Genomic DNA, 26,357 nt, shown 5'->3' with positions numbered 1-26,357 from the left:
TATACCAAATTTCAGAATACTAATGAAGTCGTCCATGTTGAATTGTTGATGTGAGAATTGTGCTTTGTGAATTTTGTAGAAATATCTAATCGTCTTGTTTGGATTATATTTTGTGCAATTTAAAGTGATGTCAACATTAATTCCGATTAATGGAATTCATTACGTTCAAGAATAAAAGTAAGTAAAATATTGAATGTATAATATTTACATCGAAATTATATCAACGTGTTTGTGCCAATAAACACATTGTAAATTCGTCTGTAAGTCTTCATGGCCGGATTAAGCTGAAAAAAAGTGTATTTATGATGCAACTCATACTTATTAGTTGAAATATGTACTTTTTCTAACTATTCACTGGCCCTATACACCCAGCTCTAATATTTACTATTGTTGACGAATTTACATTGTGTCCATCGGCGCTTCCATATAGTTCATGACTCGAGTACATAGATGTACTCAGATTGCATAAAGCTGATATCAAATTTGAAATACCGAATTGAAATGATAATTATTGTGTTTTGTAGGATATCCAGTACCCAGGTGCAGTGATTGCGTGAAAGAATTACTTTGGGAATACGTGACTCTTTTAGATAAGTACTCGACTCTTTTGGATCAGTATTCAGATAAAGGAAGTGATAGTCAGAAGAGCGTCAGCTTATTAGCGAATCATCCTTTCTCAACAAAACTTAAAAGTGCATCGTTAATTAATCTTGAGTCATTCTCTGATCCGGAAGAAATAAGCAGTGACAGTAGCAGTCAGAAGAGCGTTAGCATTTTGGCAAACTATCCCCTCTCAAGTAAACGTAGAAGTACTTCGCTTGATTTCGAGTCATTCTCTGATCACGAGGAAGATATAAGTCAGGAAAGTGTCAGTTTAATTGCAAATTGCCCCGTTTTCACCAAGTATAGACGTAAGTTTATTACAGATAAGCCAAGCATATGTGAAAAGTGATTCAAATTCTGTTATGGTACTTGATGTTTTATTTTTTTAGGCAACGAAAATGACCGATGAAATTGATTATTCAACTGCAGATTTAGTGTGCTGCGAGTTTAACGGTGCTGAGGGTGATGGCAGTGTAGCTGTGGGATATAAACCATGGGTGATATTGCCTGAAAATGAAGACGACTTTCAAAAAGTAATAGATGACTCCATTCCAATTACGATTAAGTGGCCGAAGAATGTAGAAGTACAACCACCTCCAAAAATGGCAAGAGCAGTAGCTAAACAGAAGAATTTGAAGTGGGAGCTATGGCCAGGAACAAAAATATATGGTGTTGGAAGTAAGTTGTATAAGATTTTACAAACAATAGATTTTTAAAAATAGATCAATAGCCATGTGAGAGGAGGAATGTGGTTTAGTTCCATAGCTTCAATGTCTAGTACAACTTTTTGTTCTCATATTTGCTATAAAAATTTGCAATTCTTACTAAACACGAAAAATTTCTCTTTTAATTGTTCTTGAATTTCAATGATTTGGCAAATTATAAAAAATTAAAAATTTATATAAAAAGAAAGGAAAACAAGAGAGTTCTATTTCGTAAAATTGATAAATAATGAGAAGCAAAATTTAGAAGGCCAATATTTCTGTAAACCTTTCGTTCGTCTTTACAAATTTTAAAGCAGTTTAAAATACTGGTGCAGTTTTTAGTATTTTCCATTTATTTCATTTCACTTAGTTCGATAATTTCCTTTATACAGAATCATAAAGTATGGTTACCTACTTGAAATTTAAAATAAAAGGGAAAGAGAGGGTCCAATCCAAATTTTTGTAAAAATCAAAGTTAATTTTTTGATTTCAATGTACATTGTTTTTTGAAAATAGGTTGGTTGGAAATGACGGAAATGGTCAAGAATATTACCACCACAGGACAGTCAAAAATCGACAAATCGAATAGAAAAAATTTTAAAAAAAGGGCTGATCCAGACCAAGAAGATTTGAAAGTCGCCAATTTGAAAAAAGTATGTATATAATTATACTTCAAGGAATTAGTGTAAATAACATCAACTTTCTATTTTAAATTTTGCTATTCATTCATCAGCATTGTGCCAGTTTTAATTATGATTATTAATGAAAGGATTTTCAGTTTCTGTTCTATGAAAAATTCTTTATTATTTTATTCATTTTTGTGTTTTGATTAGCGTTAATTGCCATAACTTGATTTTGACTTTATTGAACAAGAATTTGAAGAGCAAATAAAGTTACTAAAACATCGAAATTTTGCACATCCTACTTACAAACAAAATCATAAATGAACACGAAAAATCAATAATTGATGAATTATAGGTCAAAAGACTCAAAATTTTTCATTTTCATGTAATTATTTCTTCTTTCAATTTTTTCAAAACATCAAACATTTCTATTGTTTTGCAGTGTTGGCAAAATGAAATTAATTTTGTTTCGTTTTTCATAACGTTATGTAATATGGAGAAGCAATTCGTTTCGTTTTGTTTTCGTTTCGTTTTGCGTTTTTTTATTTCGTTTCGTTTTGCGTTTTTTTATTTCGTTTCGTTTTGCGTTTTTTTTAACATTTTACCAAACGAAATAATTTCGTTTTGCCAACACTGTTGTTTTGTAATACTAAGGCTACTATAAACTTCGTTATGGGTACGGACAGCCGCCATTGCCCATCCAAGAAATGGATAAACATGTTATCTTATCATAGTATGCATACAATTATGCATGTATAAAATGCAACTTTTTCGATTGTTCGCGGGTTCGGATGAACTTTCATGTGGTCTCAAATTAAAGACGATGAAATTCCTTATCGATTGGTGTTAAATTTTCATCATTTCGCGTAAAAATGACGATTTTATGAATACTTTTATTTTACTGATTTTTGCATACTATACGTACGTCATCTTTAAACTGAAAATACTCGAAATTTTCAGTGGACACATAGGTATTTGAGTACAGCAAAATGTTCGTGATTTTATCCTCTTTAAAATGAGATATTACCGAAAGCTCTACATGCAACCGTTCAAAAGTTTTCGAAGTTTTAAGTTGCGAAAACAAGCTGCGGATGGTAAGTATTGAACTTTGAATTAATATTACTCGAAATTTTCTGTGGACACATAGGTATTTTAATGCATCAAAATGTTCGTCATTTTATCCTCTTTAAAATGGTTGTTTACCGAAAGCTCTACCTTCAACCGTTCAAAAATTTTTGAAGATCAAAGTTGCGAAAAGTGGTTACTGATCAAAACTATAACTTACTGATAACACATGATAACCGTAATAACACAATTTGACCACTTTCCGCAACTTTGAAGTTCAAAAACTTTTGAACATTTGAAGGTAGAGCTTTCGGTAAACAGCCATTTTAAAGAGGATAAAATGACGAACATTTTGATGTATTAAAATACCTATGTGTCCACTGAAAATTTCGAGTAATATTAATTCAAAGTTCAATACTTACCATCCGCAGCTTGTTTTCGCAACTTAAAACTTCGAAAACTTTTGAACGGTTGCATGTAGAGCTTTCGGTAATATCTCATTTTAAAGAGGATAAAATCACGAACATTTTGCTGTACTCAAATACCTATGTGTCCACTGAAAATTTCGAGTATTTTCAGTTTAAAGATGACGTACGTATAGTATGCAAAAATCAGTAAAATAAAAGTATTGATAAAATCGTCATTTTTACGCAAAATGATGAAAATTTAACACCAATCGATAAGGAATTTCATCATCTTTAATTTGAGACCACATGAAAGTTCACCCGAACTCGCGAACAATCAAAAAAATTACATTTTTTATATGGAAAGTTATATGCATACAGATGCATTCTAATGTTGTTGTGTTCAAGGTTGGATGGAAGATGTCGGCTGTCCTTACCTGTATGAAATTATAGTAGCCCTAGTAATACTTTTACAGAACACAGAACAAAAACAAATTGATAAAATACTAAACTATTAAATATTACAGAACGTTATGACAGCCATTGAAAACATTTGAAATCCTGTTTTAGTATAATTATGTATTATAGTTAGATAGAATTTTCTGAAATGGAAATTTATTCACTCAATCGTTTTTCATTTCAGCAAAAATTATCCGATTCAAAAAGTAAAAAAAAAGAGCTCGCTGATAATACACAACAAAACATGATGAATCTAATGAACGAAATTGATGCTGGTATTATCTCAAGTACAGAATCGGCGCAACCTGTTACGAAAAAACCCATGCCATGTGGTATGAAGAAAGAACGGACACCACGTAAACGATCAACTCCGATCCCGTCTTCAGAAGATGACGACAGCCACACCGATGACAGCGACACCGACGACGACCAAATGAAAATCGAAGAATGGAGAAAGAAAGTTTCTGTCTTAGAAGCAGAACTATTGCTGGAGAGAAAAGATAACTCTGCATTGAAACAAGAAAACAAGTGTTTGAAGGATGAAGTCAAAACAACCAAACGAGAACTCAAAGAAATTAAAACGATTGCAACATCTCGTAAATGTTCGTAATATTTATCCATATCCATTACCAATATACTTATACTGCATAATTATTATTAATTGATAGGTAATTATTACTCACCCCTCTGCATACAGGGCAGGGTTGCAACGAATCCAGTACGAAATGGATTCGAATCCGAATCCACGAATCACTCCTGTTTTTTGGATTCGAATCGGATTCAAATAATTGGGTCTGATTCGTGGATTTGAATCGGATTCGAATAATTATGTGGATTTGTGGATTCGAATCTGATTCTAATCCACGAATCCAAATTTTTTCAACAAACAATGGTTTTATATGGTAATTTAAATTATTTAAAATAATTAGATCCCAATTTCAGTCATTTTCGAACTTTCAATCATAACATTACCATTCGATGAAATATCCTTAAGATTTGTTGGATTCGAATCCGTATTCGAATTCACAAATACAGGTTCTTTCCCAAAAATTTGTGATCTAAAACGAGAAAATTGAAAATTTATGGATCCATCAAAAAGATTTGAATAATTTCACGAATCCGACTTGCTTTTTCGGATTCAAATCATTGTCACAAATCCACATCAGATTATCGGATTCGAATAAATTTTTTCGAATCCAAGAATGGATTAGAATCCGGATTCGAATCATTTGGATTCGAATGTTTTGTAACCCTGATACAGGGGTGGCCTGATTGTTTCCTAGTATCTATATTTTACTCATTTGTTTACAATTGATGTGGATCATTGTGGAATTCTAGCTTAAAAAATTTTGCAATTTCACTGCATATAATGATATGGGTACTTGATATCAAAAGTTGTATAACTTTATTAACTTTGATACGATTTCTTTTTCAAATTTGGATCACTTCCTCCTCCTTAAATTTGAATGTGAACCATCCTATGTATAGTATTGATTGAATTTAGTGTAATTCAATAAACGATCCACATCTATTGATGAGTATAAACTATACTAAGTATTCTCAAATGCCAATTTTTTTTTATCCCTACATTCATTTTGTTTTTATTCAATTTAAGATTTATCGGAGATGGAAGAAAAGCTGAAGGATATGCTAAATCTAATGAGGACTCCAGCTACTTCAGCAAGGCAGTGCGACGTGTCATCAGCTGTTACACAAAAATTGCCATCGTCTGTTGTTGAATTTACTCAAAAATTGCCATTGTCGGATGTTGAATCGACTCGAAACAAATCATCAGCTAACATTTGCTCACAATTGGGTTTATCATCAGCTGCAATCGAGCTATCAACAACTAACTCTTGTCAAGAAACTGTATTTGACGATCACAAAACCAAATCTATTTGTGACAATCTCGTATCTGACGGACTAGGAAACAAAGCTGAAGAAAAACCAGATGAAAGTGCAGATTCAGTTTTTAATGCAGTGGTGTGTATATTTCTCAAATTATTTTTGTGTCTTATCCACACTGCAGAGAAAGCCAGTACTTGGAATTTTTTTTTGTTTCTGTGCATGTCAAATTGACAAGGTTTAATTTGTTTCACTAATTAATTTTTTCCCCAAACATTTGCAGGTATTCTTTGCCAAATGTTCGAAAGTCAATCTGAGTTCATTTGTAAATGATGCGATGGATCGAAGTTTTGATGATGCGGAGATGGCTGAAAGTACTATCTCAGGAAAGGTGCCCAATTTCTACAAAAAACACCCTGAGCTGGCACAGCCACGAAAACAATTGGATCCCATAAAAATCGAAAGAATCAAAAGTAAGTGAATTATTTGAGAAGTACATATTATATGCAATTACAAGCATATGCATAGCTATTATTTACTTTGAACTTTAATTTTCAGACTACGCCGAGAAACATTTTCCCAATGAAATGAAGCTGTTGAATAATTGCATCAGAAACAAGTGTGGCAACGCGAAAAAAAAAGTTCAACGAATGAATAATCAGTCGTCATCGTTGCAGTAACCGAAGACTCACCGAGCTGAAATGGAGCAATAATACTAATAAATATGACTTTTTGATTTACATGTGGTCGCAATTCATTTCATCTCAATTCGAAAATTTATACCAGTTGTATTTACCAGAAGAAACCACCAGTGGTACCAGCCTACTGGGATTTTCGACACCCACAGGTAAAAATACCACTGGTAATCACGACCAGTTATTACATGTGGTGACAACCACTTGTAATAACCAGTCGTGATTACCTGTGGTATTTTTACCTGTGGGTGTCGAAAATCCCAGTAGGCTGGTACCACTGGTAAATACAACTGGTGTTTTTCCGCATGGGATCACCTAAATCATATTGTTATCGACGCTCGAAAATATAAAAATAACATTCTCGAGTCAAAACTCGAAATCACAAAAAGAAGAGGAAAGAACAAAACGCAAAAACATCTCACTCTCGAGGGATTTCATCGTTTGTCTTCAACGAACTGGCAAAAATAAAACTCAATGCTCGTATAGCCGGTGAAAAATCACTCATAAATTAGGAAATTGGTGAACGACGGTTCCTCTATAGATAGCAGACAAATGCAAACGATCGGGTTGACAAAGCGAGGAAGAACAGACCTGGGAAACGAAATTTTCCCAATCAAGTGTTATTAAAGACACAGAAGAGTAAGCATTTTCAAAACGAACTGTATAGCATGTACACGATGATAGTACGTAAGCAAAAGGGTGAGTCAAATCGACGAGCCGGACGAACAAGAGCGAATAAAATAAACGAAGAAAAAAAATGAAACGTAAAATATTAGATTTTTTCTCTTTCTGTATGTTTTTCTCTGTCTAGCTTCTTATTAAACGTAATTAAAAAGTAATAAATCGTAAAAGCATGCTTTTAAAAATGTTTTCCATCGTTTACCTCCTCACGCCTCATCGCGATCCTGGCACCTTTCACCATTCCGTACTCATCTGGGGATACCTCTTACTCCTCTGGCTTTTGGACACGGTCTCTTTTTTCTGGCGTTCGTTTGCGGAGGGATGACGATGATGCGAACGCATCAAGAAAATAAAAACATTCGCCGCCACCGCCGCCACCTTTAATAAAAGTAACCTTTCAAAATGTCAAGTTGTAAAGAGAACGTTGCTCGGGGTAAATGCTATCGATTAAAGTCGTTTAAAATGTTAATACAACATGCACCTATCTACCTACCGAGCACCGAGTACATTTCCCTTATCCTTACACCTTTCTTGCGCCTTCGTGGTCTGTCTGTCTAAATCAAGCAATGTAATAATGGATTAACGTGGAAAAGTTTGTAAAATATGTTTTCTCGTTTACCTGCATATCTTCTCTATTTGACTTTTTACCTGCACGAGTTGAAATTATTTTCATCTGTTGTAATTTTTTAATTAACTTCATCGTCGTTGTTATTTTTGCATTTATTTATCTATCTAGCTTTTTTCTCTATCTGGTGATTTCATTTTAACGAACGAATACGCGTAGGTTATAACTCCATATCCCTCCTACAGCGAACGATGTGCTCGTATGAGGTTTTAATTAACTCGTCATAAGCGTGTATGAGTATATTTTGAAATGTGATGCGGAAGTCCGCACATACCTTTATGTATTTCGCGTATATATATCATACTATAGAAGGGGATAGGTATCATTTTCGATGAAATGGATGGAAAAGAGAGGTGATACAGTACGATGCAAGCTTGGTACACAAACAGGATCACGAGCAAGCTGAAAACCAACCGTGACGAGTGTAAATTTCCCGTCAGAGTTGTTTTTATAAACGTAGGTATACGTTTAAGTACGTGTACCAGTATGGCATTATAGTATATGGGTGTACCTCTACGTGGTTGAATCTCCTATCGGTTCCATTAACGTTTCACTGCATTTGAATCATTCAGAATACACGAAGAGACGTATCCGCAGATTTGAGTTGTCGAAAGAATAAAGATAGGTTACCTTTGTACCTTCGTTAACTCGACGTTAAGCTGAAAAAGGTTAAAAAAAATAATCGCTACGTATCACGTCTGTTACCATACAATTCTACACGTCTCGAATTGAACGAGTAAATCATCCTTAATTAATTCTTTTTTTTTAAAGCTTCGCTGCAAAAAACTTTTATTGAAAAATTTCCGGAATGTTGAACATGTTTTTTGAATTTTACGTTGGCAGCCCATTAATTATCTCTTTGATAGAGGCCAGTAAATTGATAAAATAAAAAACTAAATTTTAGTCAAACTGATGAAGGGGAATCCACAGTCCTACTCAAAAGGAGTACTTACCCATCTCGACTAACAATTTTTAAACCAAATAAAGCCAAGATAGAAGAGCAAGCAAAAATAGGTATATCACTAGCAAAAATTCAAGCGCTGAGTGCATTTTTCAATTTTGGCAAATTTTTGGAAACTAAAGGACAAGAAACCAAAAAAATTAAAATTTTACCAAATTGGCATAGAAAGCTGAAATTAGGCATGTACATATCATTTGAGCAGTCTTGAAGCCCCAGCAGGTTTTTGAAAGTTGAAATTTCCACAAAATTTTATCCGATGAAGCTGGTCCAGTTTTACAATGAGTACCACTGCCATTCAAAACAGTCTAAAATTTTTGTTGTATTTTTGACATTTTTTGCTTTTTTTCAATAAGTGCCATTAAAACTGCACAAATTTTTTGTTATATTTTGTAATTTTTCAATTTACATTTGTTAAATTTTATGCTGTATTTCTAATTGTTGGGATTTTTTGTCAATTTAATTATACTGTTGGATTGTTGACGTTAAGGCCACAAGGACCCTGCAATCGCGCCAAACAGTTAGAATTGTGTACCTACCCTTAATTGCATCAGGTTTTCAAAAAAGTACACTGGCAGTTGAGCAGATTTGAGAACATGTGAAATGAACAGGATTATGAGTGAATTATTCAGTCATGAAATGAACAGGATATGAATGAATTATTCAGTCACAGTTATCTGAATTGATAATGAAGTAGACCTATGAAGGTGCATAGAATAACTGAATTTTGCAATTACTTGGAGGAATACTACATCTCTGCAGAATCGACTTTTCCTGCTCACATACTATGAGCGTCAATAGGTAATACAGGAAGAACAGCGAATGTGAGTGAGGCTTTTCAGTCGACCTTGAAAACCTACTTCTCACAAGTCCACCCAGATGCATGCCCTTTTATCATTGCACTTCTGGCACTTGCACATTTACACACAACCATTCTGAAATCTGCCAAAATTCCATCCAGCAACCAAGAAAATTGTGTTCCCATTGCAAAAAGCAGAGGAAGTTCCTTGCAGATAAGGCCAGCAGTACGAAGAAAAGAAAATACCAAGACTGGAATACATTTATATGTGCAGAAAATAAGCTATCTTTACTCAAAACAGGTATTAAAATTGGAAATGTGGATTTTTTTTGACAATGTATTGCTAGAGCTGAACCAAATATAGCTAATCATAACTTCATAAGAACAAATTTTTTAACTATACCAGAATTACGATTCTGACAGTTTGCAGTCTCAGTAAGTAAGTTGGATAGGAAGATTCGTTCTTTTGATTGGTGTAATTCATATACATGTTTGATGCAATCTGGGTAGGTAAGTAATGCTTAATTTTTTTACTCAATGCAATTCCATGAAAGCCAAGGCCACGACGCCGGATGTCATTAAATAAACTTTTGATTGATTGATTAACTTCAGCTCTCATAAAGGCAATTAGTGCTTGTAAATGATCCTTTACAAAATCGGTTTCTACCAATTCTCAACCATAAGTAATTTCTCTGCAGTGATTTCAGAATTGAAAATTTTACACCTAATTTCGTTATACTTGTAGATGTTTGACAAAAATGCTGAAATTCAGTGTATATCATATTTTTGACAATCCGAGTTAATTAGAGGTGATTTTTTGGCTGTTTTGGAAATTCCAGTTTCCCAAAAAATGGCATAAAATGCATACAAATGAACTTCAACACCTATAAATGCGTTCAACACATATTAATGACCCACTCGACTAATTACAAATCATTTTTCAAAATCCGTTTCTGTGGCTTGAAACCTATTTTTCAAATTTCCAGCAAAATCGCAATCTGAGAAATAGGACCCATTTTAGAAAAATGATATGTAGTAGGTCAAAATAGGGCCACTGAAAAGCATCAATCTCATTTAAACGTTCTGAAGTTGATCTGGACAATTTTTATGGCATTTTTTGACAATCTGGAATTTTCAAAATAAGTCTGGAGGCTCCAAGAACGGCTTGAAAACAACTCCCAATCAACTCAGAATGTTAAAATTAGGGTATAAAGTAGATACTAATTTCATTTTCTAGGGTGCTTTGTGGCAATATCGACTTTCAAAAACCTGCAGGAAGCTCCAGAATTGTTCAAAACAGTCTCTGAACTATTTTCGATCGATTCTGGTCGAAAATAATAAACCTGCCATAGTTTAGCTTTTTAGGTCAATTTGAGCAAAATTTTAATTATTCTTTCATTTATGTCCATTTGATTTGCAAAAATTCACCAAAAATTAAAATATGCAGTTAAGCAGCGCGCGGTGCAAACATTGACTGATGATATGTACCTATAAATGTATTTCTTCTTTTCTTCACGCTCTTTCCAAGTATTTCGCTTAGTCCAGTTCGAAAAATGTCCTCGAAATAGGGACACATCTCTCGGATCTGATTTGATCAGGTCAGATTCAAACATTCTCTAGATGCAGGTCGGTGTAAGAAGATTTAATTATATGCTGGTAAATCTAATAGAAGTCAACCTTATTGATCAAAGTAAATCTGACCCGATAAAATCATTTCCCCCTAAAAAATTCAACCGGCTTCAAATCACTAAAAGGAAACCAGAAAATAGTGAACCTAGACCCAACATATCCAATATCAACAAGATATGTACCTACGTACAATTACGTAATTTTGAGTAAGTTATTAATAATCATCTGAAGTTACGAGCTCATCTCACCTTGTTCAAGTTTAACACTAATTCTACAAGTATACCTACCTATCTTATTTCAAACAACATTGCGCGGATATTCAATTACTTTCACGAGCATATCTCATAATCTTACGTTAGCAAACCCATCCACATCTACACCCAACTATAAACTACATCTCACAACTCGAGAGCTATTTTTATCCTCGCAGTTGAAAATTTTTAATAAAAGTTCTCGCTTGTACCCTTATATACCTTCTTTTTGCCACCACGTACACGCGGCATCTCGACCATTAAATAATTGCCACCCGGATAAAATTTCATCTCTATGTAATAAAATCTCGCCACAGAGTAGAAACGCGACAAAATGCGACTCATTTGAAGATCAACACAAAGGGGGTTGCGAGTTGCGGATGGAGGGAAGGAGAGGGGGAGGGGTTAAAAACAGAACTTTCTTTTCGGTTACAGCGCGTCGACGATGAAAAAATAAAATGAAACGTATATTTTTTAATTTCTAAAACGAGAGAGGTCTTCTTTTAAACAAGGAACGTATATATATAGTATTAGCACGCCAAAAGCGTCACCGCAAAGCGCAAAGCGTACAGTGCCACGGCAATGAGACGTTAAATTGAATTAAAAACTCGACGACGAAGAGTTCAGGCATGACATAATGTATCACATAGAAACACACATGCTGCTGCGAAACCTATCCTGATGAAAATGGAAATTACATTCTAGTGGTGGAAAAAAATCCAAAAAATATCAAACCAACTCGAATGACTGAGTAACTACACAATCGATGATTTGGCTTCGTTCGGTGATAATCTCACGTGTTTAGATGAATTTTATAGTAACATAAGTAAGTAGGTATTTTTACAGTTTGTTTTTTAATCCATTCCAACCCTTTGAAAAATTCATGGGAATTGATACCTAAAAATCAGAAAAATGAGTTGATTGAAGGACTTGGAAGCAGAAACACAAATTTTATATGCTTTTGCTGCAGGGAGTGAATTGTGTTGAGTATACATGAATCAACCGAGTGATTCTAACATCTTAGTCGAAATGAATTGAAATAAATTTCGAACATTTCTACGAAATTTCAATTTTCATACTCTTAGAATGTTCCATTTCCTTTAAAAAGTCATCGAAAATAGTAGTCCGGCATATGACAATAGGAGTAATTGCACCCCCCCCCCCCGATCCTCCGGGAAAACTTTTTTCTTAAAGGGGACATCCTAAGGAACATTTTAAAGCAAACTTGCCAAAAAAAAAGTTGGCCTTACTTACAACATGGCGGCCATTTCGATTGACAGGTCAGCCAAAATCGCAGATTTTGCGTTTTAACATAGGACTTGCACGAACTTTTTCAAATTTTATAAAGGTAGATCGAAAGATCATGCAAAAATTTATCACCTGTCAAAATTTCGAGTGCTAAAGTGCGTTTTTCGATTTTTAGTGAATTTTTGAAAATCGAATTTAGGCCAAAAATGAGGGAAAAAATCAAAATTTTACCAAATTGATCAAGAGAGCTGAAATTTGGGATATACCATATTTTCGACATGACAAATCGATTGGAAACGGTTTCAATCCGTTTTGAGCAGTTCTGGAGCCTCCAGCAGATTTTTGAAACTCGAAATTCCCACAAAATTCCATCAAATTGGAGTTGTAAAGCTGAAATTTATTCTAAAAACTAATTTCAATACGCTATACGAAGTACTGCAGGTGAATTTCAAGTCGTTTTGGATCCTCTAGCGACTTTTTGAAAATTCCTGAAGCCTCCAGCAGATTTTTGAAAATTCCTGAAGCCTCCAGCAGATTTTTGAAACTTTAAATTTTCACAAAATTTCATCAAATGGAGATGGAAATCTGAAATTTACTCCACGCTCCAATTTTAACACCCTCTGAAGACGTCTTTAGGTGGATTCAAGTCATTTTAGGGCCCCCAGCAACTTTTTTTAAAATTACTGGAGCCTCCAGTAGATTTTTGAAACTTGAAATTTCTCCAACATTAATTTATCAAATGGAGTTGGCAAGCTGAAATTTACTTCGCAGACTGCATGGTGGTTTCAAATGGTTTTGAAGCTTCCAGCTACTTTTAGGAAATTTCAATTTTCCAACAAAACGTCATACAACCTTTCAAAAAGTTGCTGGAGGCTCCAAAACGACTTGAAATTCTCCAGCAGTCAACTTCGTAGCGTATTGAAATTAGTTTGTAGAATGAATTTCGACTCTCCGTGTTATTCAAATGCCACAATTTTAATGCCAAAATATGTATAAACTCCTCACATCAATTTGTTGCTGGTTTTGAAATGAAAAAAAATTCACATTTATTTTGAGACCTCCAAAAATCCAAAAAATAAAATGAGAATTTGTATAAGTCATTATCAATCGGAAAAATTAATGCCCCCCCTCCATATCAGTCGGAAAATTTTCAGTCAACACCACCTCCCCCTCCTCCTCCTCCTCAAAAACCCTTTTTTTTAGCTCACCATAGGAACGTAGGTATCTAGTTTTATTTTCAATCATACGTATTTGCCTCAGGCCTGCATTGGCTCTCAACGGTTCTGGCTGACACTGTTTTTACTGAAAAATTTCAACCAATCACTCACTTTCAAAATTCAGGCTCAAAAACGACTGCAAAACATTTCTCTCTCTTTATCCCTCTTTCCCTCGTGATTAAAAATGAAGCAGTTTCAAGTTTATTAAAATTTCTCAAAGGTAAAACATTGATTAACGATCGAGTAGGTAAACTCTTTCGACTGATGCTTCATTGAAAAAGACTTATCTACTCATACCATGAAATATTTCAAAATACCTACTCAAAAATTGTTTCATTTTTGAAAACCTCAAAAACTTTTAATAAGTAAACCAACTCATTTTTTTAGATTCGCAGTTGAGAAAAAAAAAATGATGAAAATGCTCAGAGACAATTTTTAAAGAATTTTCCCCTATTTTTGAACAATGGAAAGAGATATTTTTTGCATGGTATATCACTCGATAAAAATCATTTGCTCCTGAAAATGACTAACACTTTGAAAACTAGAGAGAGGGAAGACCCGATATCACTAAATAAGTAAGTATATAAATAAGCTTCGCCCTAATCTACAAACGATGAAAATCCACTAAACGTAAGCAGAAGCCAAAGCCAACCTCTTCTATACCCAACGAGGAAAATTCGAACACCGAGCTGGCGAATGAAAAAAGCAAGAAAAATACACCCCTGCTCTTTACACTATACCATCGACGATGTAAAAATAACCGATATTTTTTTTAATGCTATTTTCTTGTTATATCCACTCAAAAACACAGCTGGGGTTGATCTTTATTTTTGTTTATATTGCCACTTCGCCGACCAGCCTTGATGTTGTTGTCATGTCTAAATATCATTTCTTCTCTTACGTTTCTCCTCAATTTGAACGCTGTTTTGGGTACATACAAGGCGGTGGTCGGTGGGGCTTTTCATACCATAAAGTGATAAAGTAGGTACCCGTAGCCCGTACATATGATACGCAGAATATGTATATGTTGTGTACCAAGTCCGAAATTGTACAATTCGGGGTTGGTACAGCCAATTTTGTACCATCTCCGAAGTGTCCGGACCAAGTGTGAATATTACTTTTTCATCGGACTTGGTTTGTACCATGCCCGGAGGGTCCGGACAAAGTGTTCGACTTGGTACAATTGTGTTGTGCAAAGTCCGAAATAAGGTGCACCGGGGGAAGTTGGAATTTGGGGTAAGTTAGAAAACTTGCTCTAGCGCCTAGAGGTTTATATCTGGCGAAGTGCCACTAAAGGTGACTTGAGGGTACTACCCCTACTTCATCACGGCATAAAAATTTTCGCGATTCAGTTTCATTTTAGATGTCTTTGGTTCAATTGTATTTTGTTGTTGTTTTGAACTTATTTTGAATTTGGTCTAAAATACAGACTTTCTATTTCTTAGTTTTTCACATATAGCGGACGAACCGTGCGTCCTAGTGAAAATCTGATGAGAGTGATCTCAAAGAGAATTAAATTCTCTACAATTTTGTTTCTACGCAATTTCTCTAGGACGCTCGGTTTGTGATCTACGTCTCTGCAAAGTTTAGCCTGTTCTGACTTCCCCCAATTGGGGTAAGTCAGGACAGTTTATATTTTATTCCACTGAGCGAAAGCTACTGTGTCAATCGTGCTCAAATTTTTACCATAGGTTAAGAACCCTTATGGGAACCTACATAATAAATTTGATCCATATTGGTTCATTAGAAGGGGAGTAACAGCTGGTCAAAGTTGAAATTGCGAAAAATCATTCTGACTTGCCCCAGTGCACCTTATAGTTTTATACTGAATGAATTCGAATTTTACATCCCTTTATACCACAAATATTGAACCAAATAAAAGGAATTTTTAAGATGACTCTAAAATACACCACCAGCAAAATTTTCAGGAGCTGAAATTCATTTGTTGATTTTTGGGGAATTTTTAAAGATTCAAATATTGCTATGCTCACTTCTCAAGAAAGAAAAAAATAAGATCAAAGGGCTGTATTTATGCACAGGCGACTTGGGCAGCAAATTTTGAAGCGTTTTCATCTCGATTTTTGCGATTTTTTTTATACTTGTAAATTGTACATATGTATTTAGAGTATAATTAAAATTTAGCATAAGCCCAGATTAGCCATAGAAGTTGAAAATAGAAAGTAAAAACCAAATTTCAGCATTTTAGTTAGTACCTCAATTTGATCTTTTTATTTTGTTTCTTGAGAATTGAGCATAGCAATATTTGAATCTTTAAAAATTCCCCAAAAATCAACAAATGAATTTCAGCACCTGAAAATTTTGCTGGTGGTGTATTTTAGAGTCATCTTAAAATTTCCTTTTATTTGGTTCAATATTTGTGGTATAAAGGGATGTAAAATTCGAATTCATTCAGTATAAAACTATATTTCGGACTTTGCACAACACAATTGTACCAAGTCGAACACTTTGTCCGGACCCTCCGGGCATGGTACAAACCAAGTCCGATGAAAAAGTAATATTCACACTTGGTCCGGACACTTCGGAGATGGTACAAAATTGGCTGTACCAACCCCGAATTGTACAATTTCGGACTTGGTATACAACATATATACCGATAAATTCCGATGTACGTATAAAAATCGCGTTTTCCTTTTACTATAATCGCGATAACAAAACAAAGCAGAAAAGTATACGATACGAAGGGTTTTTTATTTTTATGAAAGGTATCGTCGTCGATATCGATTCCATTAATTATTTTTTAAAAAAGAAAAAAAAATAGAAGACTATGGAGAAGGAGACAGACTGAGGTAGACACGTAAATATAAACAAAGCCTCTAGAGTTCGCGAAGCTGATAAATGAAAAAGGTCTGAAGGGCTCTTACTCGCGTTAATCTGTATGAGACGGATTCAAAGTAGACGGATAATCTTCTCGACGACCAAAAAACATGATTGGGAAGTGAAGTTAGCGTCGTTGTAGATTCAACAATTAAGAAGCTCGTCGTCTTTCTTACGTTAGCAATAGAATCTGCCTTGAAATTCGTCAAGGTAGGTATTTCCTTACACTACTGGGTATTAAAATGGTAAAAGGTATTTATAAAGTAGGTACTTCTTGAGGAGTACGCGTGTTAAGATGAGAGAACTCCAAGTCGAGTACACTGGTTAGGTTATTGTTAAGCTCATCGACGACTACAATCACGTCGAAGAAGAAAAGTAAGTATCAAATTAAGAGGAAATCATACGCTTCTTCGGCTCGGAAAATACTCCAACAATGAAGAAAACAACACACACACGCTGGATATACTCGTATTCGCAAACGTATATAGTAAATCCCTATTCAGAATTCGCTTTCGTATCTTCTGCGCTCTTTCTTATATAATACTAATTTTTCCGACAACCGAAACGACGATGATGGTATACTATACGAGTAAGTATACGAATAAGGCATAATATTCGAGCTAGAAATAAAGACCAGAAAAGAGTCTCTTTCTGTCTTTCTATTTTCATCTTTTTCAGCCGCGTTTATTTATTCTGCCGGTTACGCCTAAAATCTTCGTATCATTTTCGCAATTCCTTTATATTCTTAAGAAAATTTTTCCTCAGCTTAGGAGTAATCTCTCTTATCGAGGCTAAATTAACCGTCTTTCACTCTGCCAGTCTGCCTTCCCACAAATGCCACCGCTATCATTGCGTACATTGCGTAATGGTACGCAAATTCCACAGCGTTATTTTCACTTTCCCGCTTCATTCATCGCGAGCTTTCAAAAGGCGGGGTGGATTCATTTTTAAACAATGCAAATTGACTCGTTGCGCAATTTGCTTTGAGAGAAACAGATAGAGAAAGAAAATGAGAAAGCTTACTTTATATATTTGAGATAAAATTACGCGTATTTGGCCACGATCAACGATAGAGCTAACTTATTTAATTCGACAATGAGAATTATTTTCAAAATGGAAACGAAATTCGATGCCAATAGCTGCAGAAGTAGGTACATTACATAGGTACATAGGTATTTTGTCTTTTTGAAATGTACCAAATTACATATACGAGTAGCTTTAGATTTTGATCTAACTTGGTCTTGTTCAAGGGTGCAAAAATGTGGGGGGGGGGGAGAAAGTAATATTAGGTGGTCTCATCCGCAACAGAGGAGATTTATCGCGTATTTGAACACATTACTTTTGTTGATTCCCAAAATAATTGCATTTCTTCGCATGAATGCAATTATCCTCCAACACTATGACCCATGACTCTTTCCTAAGGAGCCTCGCTTGATATCGTGAGGCGTGAAAGTAATAAAAAAATAGAATACATCATGAACTGGTCAGGTAGAAAGCCTTGTAATAAATTATCTCAGGAACAGATCGTATCAGGAAATGACATAAATTAGCCAAATAAAAGATTCATGTATTGTTTGCATAATATCGCAGGTGCTCAAATCAGCATACATCATGAATATAATAATAATAATAATGAAATGAAATGAATTTATTAATTTTCCGAAATAGTACAATCTACACTAGTACTGACGACCCCTCTATGCCCAGAGGCGAGGCGAGGAGCCGGAATATTATTACTATACAACTCAATTGATACAACAACCAAATAAGAAATAAATAAAAACATAAAAATTGGCATTAATATCCTTGTCAAATGCGCAATTAATGGAATGCATAATATTGTGGCAGGCTTTCAACGTGCCTTAGTTGCAGAATGAGCTCAGAGCCGAAAAGCTCATTTACAACCCCCATTTGGGGTCATGGTTAAGGACATCACATTCTCTGGATTACCGTGTCTACTAACGAGCTTATAACCCTGACGCCCGAGTGCTAGTTACATTCCATGATTCCCCATTCATGATCCTTTGTAATTTATATCCCCCGATACACTGTGGAGATATAAAAACGTAAAGCGTGACTCGGTATATGGTATATTCGTCTGCAAAGGATGGGATAGGCTTCAAGCATCCTCAAATAGATATCCGCAGCATAAATTCAAACTTGTAGCCTAGACTACCTGGGTCTTTCACCAGGCAGCTAGGTAAGTAGAGAGCGTGTGGAGGAATGCGTACAACAACTGGAACAGCTAGGAACTCAATACACTAGCTGTTCCAGTTGTTGGATTTGGGGAAATGGACGGTAACCTTCCTACTCTCATAACATCGACTAAAATGGATATTCGGAAGTGGGCATAGTCCCATTTTGTAGCTACTTGTAAGACTATGCTTCAAACCAAAATACTGTAAATTTCATTAATTCATTTTTTTAACCTTGAATCAAAATTCATCCATAAATATTTTCTTTATAGGTATTTCAATTTTTATCCATATTTCTAGCTGTTTTCACACATGATATTTCAATATTGTATCTCATACCTACCTATTGATACATCGTTTAAGAGATCAATAGATAAATATCAATACCTTTCATTAGTTTTACATATTCTTCAGTTTTGATTCAGCTCTTGTGGCGAGCACACAAATGTCATTTTAGCATAATGCAACAAGAATGTGGTCCAATCAACTGAAGATTTTTTTACAAAATTAAAAGGTAGGTAAGTACTACAGGATGCCCAGAAATATCGAGTACTCCTAAGAAAGTTTTTCATTAAAAATATAGGTTGGCAACGTGAAATAGATGCATATGATTGGAGGGATGTTATCTCTCCAGTCCAACAACCAATCATGTGCTATCATTATTATCATTTACTGTGACCAACCAAAGTATTTTAGTAGAAAACTTTTCTAGGGGTACTCTATATTTCAAATTTCTATGTTAGGTGATGCTTTATTTTCTAATGGAAAAAATCACCACTGCAATGTGCAAACCTTTTTTTAACCAGGACCTGATAATGGGCACGCAAGGAAAATTGAAACGCCAACGAATATGAACTAAGCCATCAGTTAATCGCTGATTGCAAGGGTGTTTTTGCATTTTACTAATCGCTCGTCGATTACATACATCAATGTAAAGTATAGGTACATTAGGGTGGATCACACAAAAAAATTAGGCGGATATTGACCAAATTCAGCAGAGTTCTTTATTTTGAGTTGAAAGTTACTCAGAAAATTTTCAAACTCCAGAGGTGCTCCTGGAGGGGAGGTTTTGGTCTTCAAAGAGAGAAAATTTTCAAAAAAAGTGGGTTTTTCGCTGCTGTCATTACCCAACCTGTTTTGAGAAAAATGGCCCAGTTGCAAATGAAAGTTCATGAAAATCTGGGCCAATCTGTGCTATTTCCGTCAAAATCCAAGACCACTTTTTGGATTCTCTAAGCTAGTGTTTGAAAATTAGCAAAGTGCTTATTTTTGGATAAACTCAATGTTTCTTTCTTTTTTTTCCCCGACTGATTTGAAGTTACAATCTCAAGATAGGCTATTTCTTAAATATGTACCTAACCCATATAACTTATTCTATTATAGAGTGACATGTGCAGGTTGGTTCCAGTGAACCAAATATGCTACTTGTAGTATGTTATACTACATAAATCACCAAGTAATGCGGTATGATATTTGATATTAAAGACATCTAACTAGTATACACTAGTACCCAATAGTTGAATTTCCTCTAGGTTGATATGCACATGAAGCTGTTTCTTGTGCTTTGTTGCGCAAACTCCTAAATAACTTCACGTAGGTACCTATACCTATTTTATCTCAACAAAATCCTTATGCAGTGCTTAATTTGTTTGAAACCATCTTGCACCAGTAAAATTGTTCTGAGAGTTTTATTTTGAACAGTTCGGATGATTTTACAATTTGATGCTTTATTAGCACATCCTCATAACTGCATCCCATATGTCTATCTCATCATTTGATAAATCAGCCTTTTACTCTCAATCTTGATTTTCGAATGATGTCCAATCAACCAGTAGGTAGGTACATTTGGCACATATCCAAAAATGATTGATTTACAAATTTTCAACCATTCAGTAGAACTAGGTAGAACCCTAAAAGTAGGCTTGGATTTTGACAGCAATAGCATAGATCAAGGTAGAATCTCAAATACTTTTATTTGAGACTGGGCCATTTTTCCCAAAACAGGTTAGGTAACAACAGGAGCAAAGAACCCTTGATTTTCTCCAGAATGTTCCCTCTTTGAAGCCCACATTTCCCCTCTATAGGCACCTTGGAAGCTACAATTTTTTGGTGGGTAATTTTCAACCCAAAATGAAAGTTTCTGAAGAATTTGGTAAAAATATTTCTTTTTTTTTGCGATCCACTCTAATTTCGAAAATCAATGTTGCATCACAGTGGCTATAAAGATCAAGCAAACCACAAAGGCACTCACGATATGTGCATACACAAAAATATTCTTTCTAAGGAATGAAATAGAAACATCAACATACAAGAGCAACAACTGAATTATACTTACAGTCTAAAAAGAAGAAGTTTCAAAGTAAGTAAATTTTTTTAATTTAAAATTTCAAGATTTTTAAATCAATTTTGTGAGAGGGCGTATTGCATTATTACGGTAATATTTATACATAAATACAGCTGATTTGAGGTCTACAGTATACTTTTTTATTCTTAGCCTTTCATGAATTTTCAAACTACCTATGCATGTATGTACATATTTTTTTGACTCAAATTCTCAATCAATTCAAGTTTTTATAAAAACTAGCAGGTAATAGTTGATTTAAGAGAGTTGAATTTGAAGAAATTGTTCCCATTGGTTCACTTTGCTCAAAAACGTTCATATTTCATGGAAAAGTTTGAAAATTACCATCTGTAGAACAGCTTCTTTTAAAATTAAAAAAAAAAAATGTCATCTTCAGATCTAGTTTAGTTTTGTTCAATTCAAGGAGTGTGTGCTCAAAGCATTGCCTTGTAAGCATTGAACTGGCTGTTTCTTTCCCATTTTTATTTTCCAAGCTTGTATAAGTAGGTACATCTCCTTCAATCAGATTCAGTAGATACAATATAGATATCATCTTCCCATTAAGAAACAGGTTGCAAGAAAGTTTTTGCATTAGGTTTCACCATATTGGCTGATAATTCTGAAATTTTGTTTAAAAATTATCAATTTGAACAAAAATCTGAATTTAAACTGTTTATTTACTTTTTCCATCTATTAATAAACAGTCTTGTAACTTTGTCCAACATTTGGTCAGCCATTTCACAAAAAAACTGGCTTGATCTTTGTAGCAATGAGTAAGTATCAGGGCCACACAATACAAATAGCCTCAAATAGGTACTTACATATTTAGTTTACACGAATAGTTCTGCTGTCGTAATTAAATTTAAATAAAAAGTTCAACAATTCGTGATTTTTACTAATACCAAACAAGTTATAATAATGCATACTTAATTAACTAACTCTATTTCAAAAAGTACTGCTGATTTGCCAACCTTGCTCATAAACTACTGTTTTTTTTGGGCTAAATTCACCCTGTAAGTGGAAAAGTATCCATTTTTGTAAAAATTGTCAAGAAGTGTCCACTTTTGGGCTAGATTGTCAAAAAGTGTCCAGGACTGATTTTTTGCCAAAATTGTCAAAAAATTCCCCTTTTTTGTGAAAATTGTCAGAGTTTGTCAATTTTTGGTTAGTTGACAAAAAGTTGTAATTTTTTTGTCAAAATTCTCAGGAAGTGTTTTTTTTTTTTTGATGAAATGACCAAAAACGGTCATCATTTTTGCAAAGATTTCCAAAAAAAATGTGCCTTTTCCCTGGAAAAACTTAAAAAAGACATTGATTTTTACTTTGCCGGTCTAAAAGGTCCTGTTTTTGTTCCAAAATCGTCCTGTTTAAACCAAGCTCGCTTATAACGTTCGGTTTTGGTTTTTTTTTGTCAAACTGACCTGTGTCAAAACGTGTATATTCTAGAAGAAGGGGTAGTCCACAAACTATCAACTATTCGCTGATTTCAAGATAGTTTTTGCATTTGCTTTCTTAATGGTTGCATTGGTTTCAAACCTCGCTTTTAAATATCAACTTGAAGCTGATTTTTCATTTCTTGATCTTCTTTATACTTAAGTAAGTACTTATATTATGTAATTTATTATGTGGAATGAACCTATCAACTAAATAAAATCACACAAAGTATTTCAAATCTTGGGGAATGTCTTTCTTTTTTCAGTGAAAACAATATAAAAAGTACGTCAAAATTGTCACCAACGACGACATTGAAGATTCTATTTACACGGGACAGAGGCAGTGGCGTATGCAATTGTGACGTACGAGTATTTCAAATAAGGGTAGAAGCACCAAATATGGACCACTTTTTTTTTGGAGGATTGCCACTTGAAAACTATAGTAGGTAGAAACCTCCACAAAGGCTTAAAATGAAGTTCCATCCTTCCACTAACACTGTACAAAACTTCAGGGGTGAAGGTCAACTTTAAGTATGTTTTTTTTATTGTTGAGTGATGAGTGTCAAAATGACAGTTCGAAATTTTGGACGCCTAATATGGACCACCCATAAAATTTCAAAATAAACATACTTTCACATTTTTCAAAAGGTCATATTTATTTGTAGAAATGAATAAAAAAACTTATTCTCAGCAGTTCAGGTTAATTTTGAATATTTTTTTTAAATTGTTGAATGACGAGTGTCAAAATGACAGTTCAAAATTTTGGACGCTTAATATGGACCACCTAAAGAATAATTTCAAAATAAACATATTTTTACGTTTCAAAACATCATATTTATTAGTAGAAATGAACAAAAAAAAGTATTTCAAGCATTCCCCTTTTCAGCGGCTGTAAAAAATGAGTAAAAAATTCAATATCACAGGTGGTTCATATTAGCACACCCCATAAAAAGAAACTTTGCACCAACAATTTCAGTACATACCCTCATTTTTAGCAAAAACTGATCACTCCCGTAGAAACTACATCCTTTTTTGATATTATAAAGATCAATGACACTTAGAAAATTACACCACATATATATTTTAATAAAAGTAGAAAATTACACCACATATATAATTATTTTAATAAAAGTTGAAAAACACACTAAAAAAAATTTTCAGTGTCTCAAAACAGTTTTTTGTAAATTTCTCAGCGAGTTTTGACTTTACAGTTGTAATTTTTGTCTCATTCGTTTTTTTTTATGAAAAATACATCAGAATACATTTTTTCCTGACAGATTGCGCTAATTACCAACGAGAATGGGCGCTGGTCCATATTGCGGACTGGTCCATAATTGGTGCCCTTACCCTTATATTGATGTTCTTATAACATTCTTCTTATATGTACCTACTCATTGCCTATCCGCTAGAGTCTAAGTCTTACCAAAAAAAAGAAAAGTTCGAAACGTTTCAATAAAAGAAACAGGAAAAGACAGGAGGAAGAAAAGCAAAGTTTAATTTTTCAAAAGATTTTCTCACAATGTGTAATTGTGTGCAGGTACCTAACTACCTATAGATGGTTTTGGTGTAGTTAGAAATATGCCATTTTAACCGATTACATCTTTAAATAGCTGATTCCGTCACTTTTCGCCCACCTAACTCTTCCTTATTGTAGGCTTTGTAATTTCGTCTTATTAATGGAATGCTGAACGAACCCCGAGAAAAGATTTGGGATTTGGAATTCGTCGCTGAGGGAAAATACGTGTGCAGATAAGTAGGCACTAGGTAAGTATAATGCAACGCTTTGGAAAAATTTCGTGTAGGTAATTACATTAAGTATCCGGCAGATACCTCGCTATATTTTTCACTTTAGTCAGCAAAGACGTTTGAATCCGAATATTGGGAGTAAATGCGGAAATAAAGGAGGAGCTGAGGTTGTACTCGTACGTAATTTTCGTAGTGTATTTTCGATCTAGCACCAGGCTTGCTTTTTTTTCCTTTCGTTGTTCAATTTTTTTTCTCTTTCTCTTTATCTCTTTCCGGAGGGAAAATGTACACGTACAAATAGTACATGTGCCGAGGCTTTGCACGCGTTTTGCATATTTATCGAAATTACCCTCCTGGGAGGCAGTTCGCTAAGGAGTAGTACTTACGCAGGTTTACATCAACGATACACAGAGTAAAGGGAGGATTCCATTTCGCGATGTGCTTTTGCGTCGTATACTCGTACTATTTATCTATACTCGTGTATTTTCTTCCGCCTTCCTCTTATTTTATTTAGTCTTATACCTACTTTTTTTCTCGCGCATATTTTAATTAACAAGTTGAACGAACTCGAGACGAACTAATAATGTAATTTCGTATTTATGGCAAATTCGCCAGAGTAAATTGAATTTTTGACGAGGGTGGATGAGGCCGAAGAGCAGGGTTGTGCCGTAGAATACACCATGTAGAATACATGGACATTCTACGCGTAGAATAGCACATGTAGAATAGCCTGGAAATAATGTAAAATGCGTAGAATGCGTAGAATGTGTAGAATGCGTAGAATATGTGTAGAATAGGTAAATGTGCAGACAATTTTTTTTTCAAAAAACTTAATTTTTTCATTTTTTCCATCATTTATTTTATAATCAGGTTACATAATCAAAAAGAAGATTCACATTTCCAATTTAATTTGCTGAACAAAATAGTTGAACTTTCATTTTTCAAATCACATTTTTGATAAATAAACAATATTTTTGGCTTTCAGGTGGGTGATTTTGTCGCATTCTACGCATTTTACATCGTATTTTACGCATTCTACACATTCTACGCCTATTCTACACATTTTACACATTCTACATCAAATTTTACGCATTCTACACCAAAATGTAGAATAGGTTATTCTACGCGTAGATACCCAACCCTGCCGAAGAGTATACAGAATACTCGCAGAGAGAGGATGTTTATTAGGGTGTCTTAAAATCTTGATACGAAATCGTACTACGAAGATGATGACAAAAACGAACAAATGGAATAACTGCTAGTGGAGTGTTGGAAGGGAACAGAAGTAAATAGAGATGGAAATTGAAAATTTTCAACGAGTTTTTTAAATTTTAAATTGTTGATTAAGATTAGAATTGTTACCAGACTGGAATTGCTTTTAATATGGCAATTTGATCGAAGCATTTATTATTTCGCTGTAAGATTTAATTGGTTTTCGAAAACACACAAATTCAGATATAAATCTGAGATTTAATTTTTTTTCAAAGTTTAAAAAATTTATTCCAGCAACCGGGTCAATTTTTTATGAAATTGTTCACTCGTGGCTCCGGTGTTGCTTAAATCAAGGCAATTTGGTATTTTCAAAAGGAGAAATTAGCTATATGAATGAAGAATCAGTAAGTTCGAACGATGACGCACATATTCTCAAATTTTTTTTTCAACAGGAATGAGAGGGAAAGAGAATTTACATTTCGTACCGATACAGAATATATGTACAAGAAGTATAGCGAGAATATTTCATATCAAACAATTCTGTATAATACTTGTGTCTTACCATTTCGGATATATGAAGGAATGTCTATAGAAAAGGATGCAGGTATATAATACTATGGTTTATAAGTAAAATGAATAAATCAGTGTGCTGAGAAACTCGACGCGAAAGAACGCTCTGAAGTATTCGTATCGTGATACAAAAAAAAAAAAAGTTTCGCGTAAAGAGTTTTCGCGTATTTTCAATATCGAAGCTGCCTCCGTCTTCGTCGACACCCTAAGGGTGTGCTT

At 34.3% G+C, this 26,357-nt stretch overlaps 2 protein-coding genes across 6 annotated transcripts in view; one reads left to right on the top strand and one right to left on the bottom strand.

Moving 5' to 3' along the window:
- Window positions 1-26,357, bottom strand: part of KCNQ (KCNQ potassium channel) — a 212,127-nt gene that overhangs the window by 164,977 nt on the left and 20,793 nt on the right. The gene's annotated exons all lie outside the window — the stretch shown is intronic.
- Window positions 21-6,443, top strand: LOC135839942 (uncharacterized). 2 transcript variants are annotated; one of them, XM_065356220.1, is made up of 8 exons: window positions 21-177; window positions 525-911; window positions 993-1,281; window positions 1,824-1,960; window positions 4,043-4,460; window positions 5,474-5,841; window positions 5,987-6,176; window positions 6,262-6,443. In XM_065356220.1, exons 3-8 carry the CDS (start codon window positions 1,002-1,004, stop codon window positions 6,381-6,383), a joined length of 1,515 nt encoding a protein of 504 aa, XP_065212292.1. In that variant the 5' UTR covers window positions 21-177; window positions 525-911; window positions 993-1,001; the 3' UTR covers window positions 6,384-6,443. The 2 variants fall into 2 exon arrangements, with proteins under 2 accessions (XP_065212292.1, XP_065212293.1); XM_065356221.1 differs by lacking the exons at window positions 21-177; window positions 525-911; window positions 1,824-1,960 and having other exon boundaries at window positions 1,145-1,281.

The sequence above is a fragment of the Planococcus citri genome, chromosome 3, assembly GCF_950023065.1.
Source record: "Planococcus citri chromosome 3, ihPlaCitr1.1, whole genome shotgun sequence".
Classification (NCBI taxonomy): domain Eukaryota; kingdom Metazoa; phylum Arthropoda; class Insecta; order Hemiptera; family Pseudococcidae; genus Planococcus; species Planococcus citri.
Note: the sequence above shows the minus strand (reverse complement) of the source record. Positions and strands in the feature narration are given on the sequence as shown.

Excerpts from the sequence above, each read along its gene's own strand:
- LOC135839942 (XM_065356220.1), top strand. The coding sequence starts at position 1,002 with ATGACCGATGAAATTGATTATTCAACTGCAGATTTAGTGTGCTGCGAG. Across the intron at positions 4,461-5,473 it reads GATTGCAACATCTCGTAAAT|ATTTATCGGAGATGGAAGAA; the intron begins GTTCGTAATATT and ends ATTCAATTTAAG. Across the intron at positions 6,177-6,261 it reads AAAAATCGAAAGAATCAAAA|ACTACGCCGAGAAACATTTT; the intron begins GTAAGTGAATTA and ends TTTAATTTTCAG.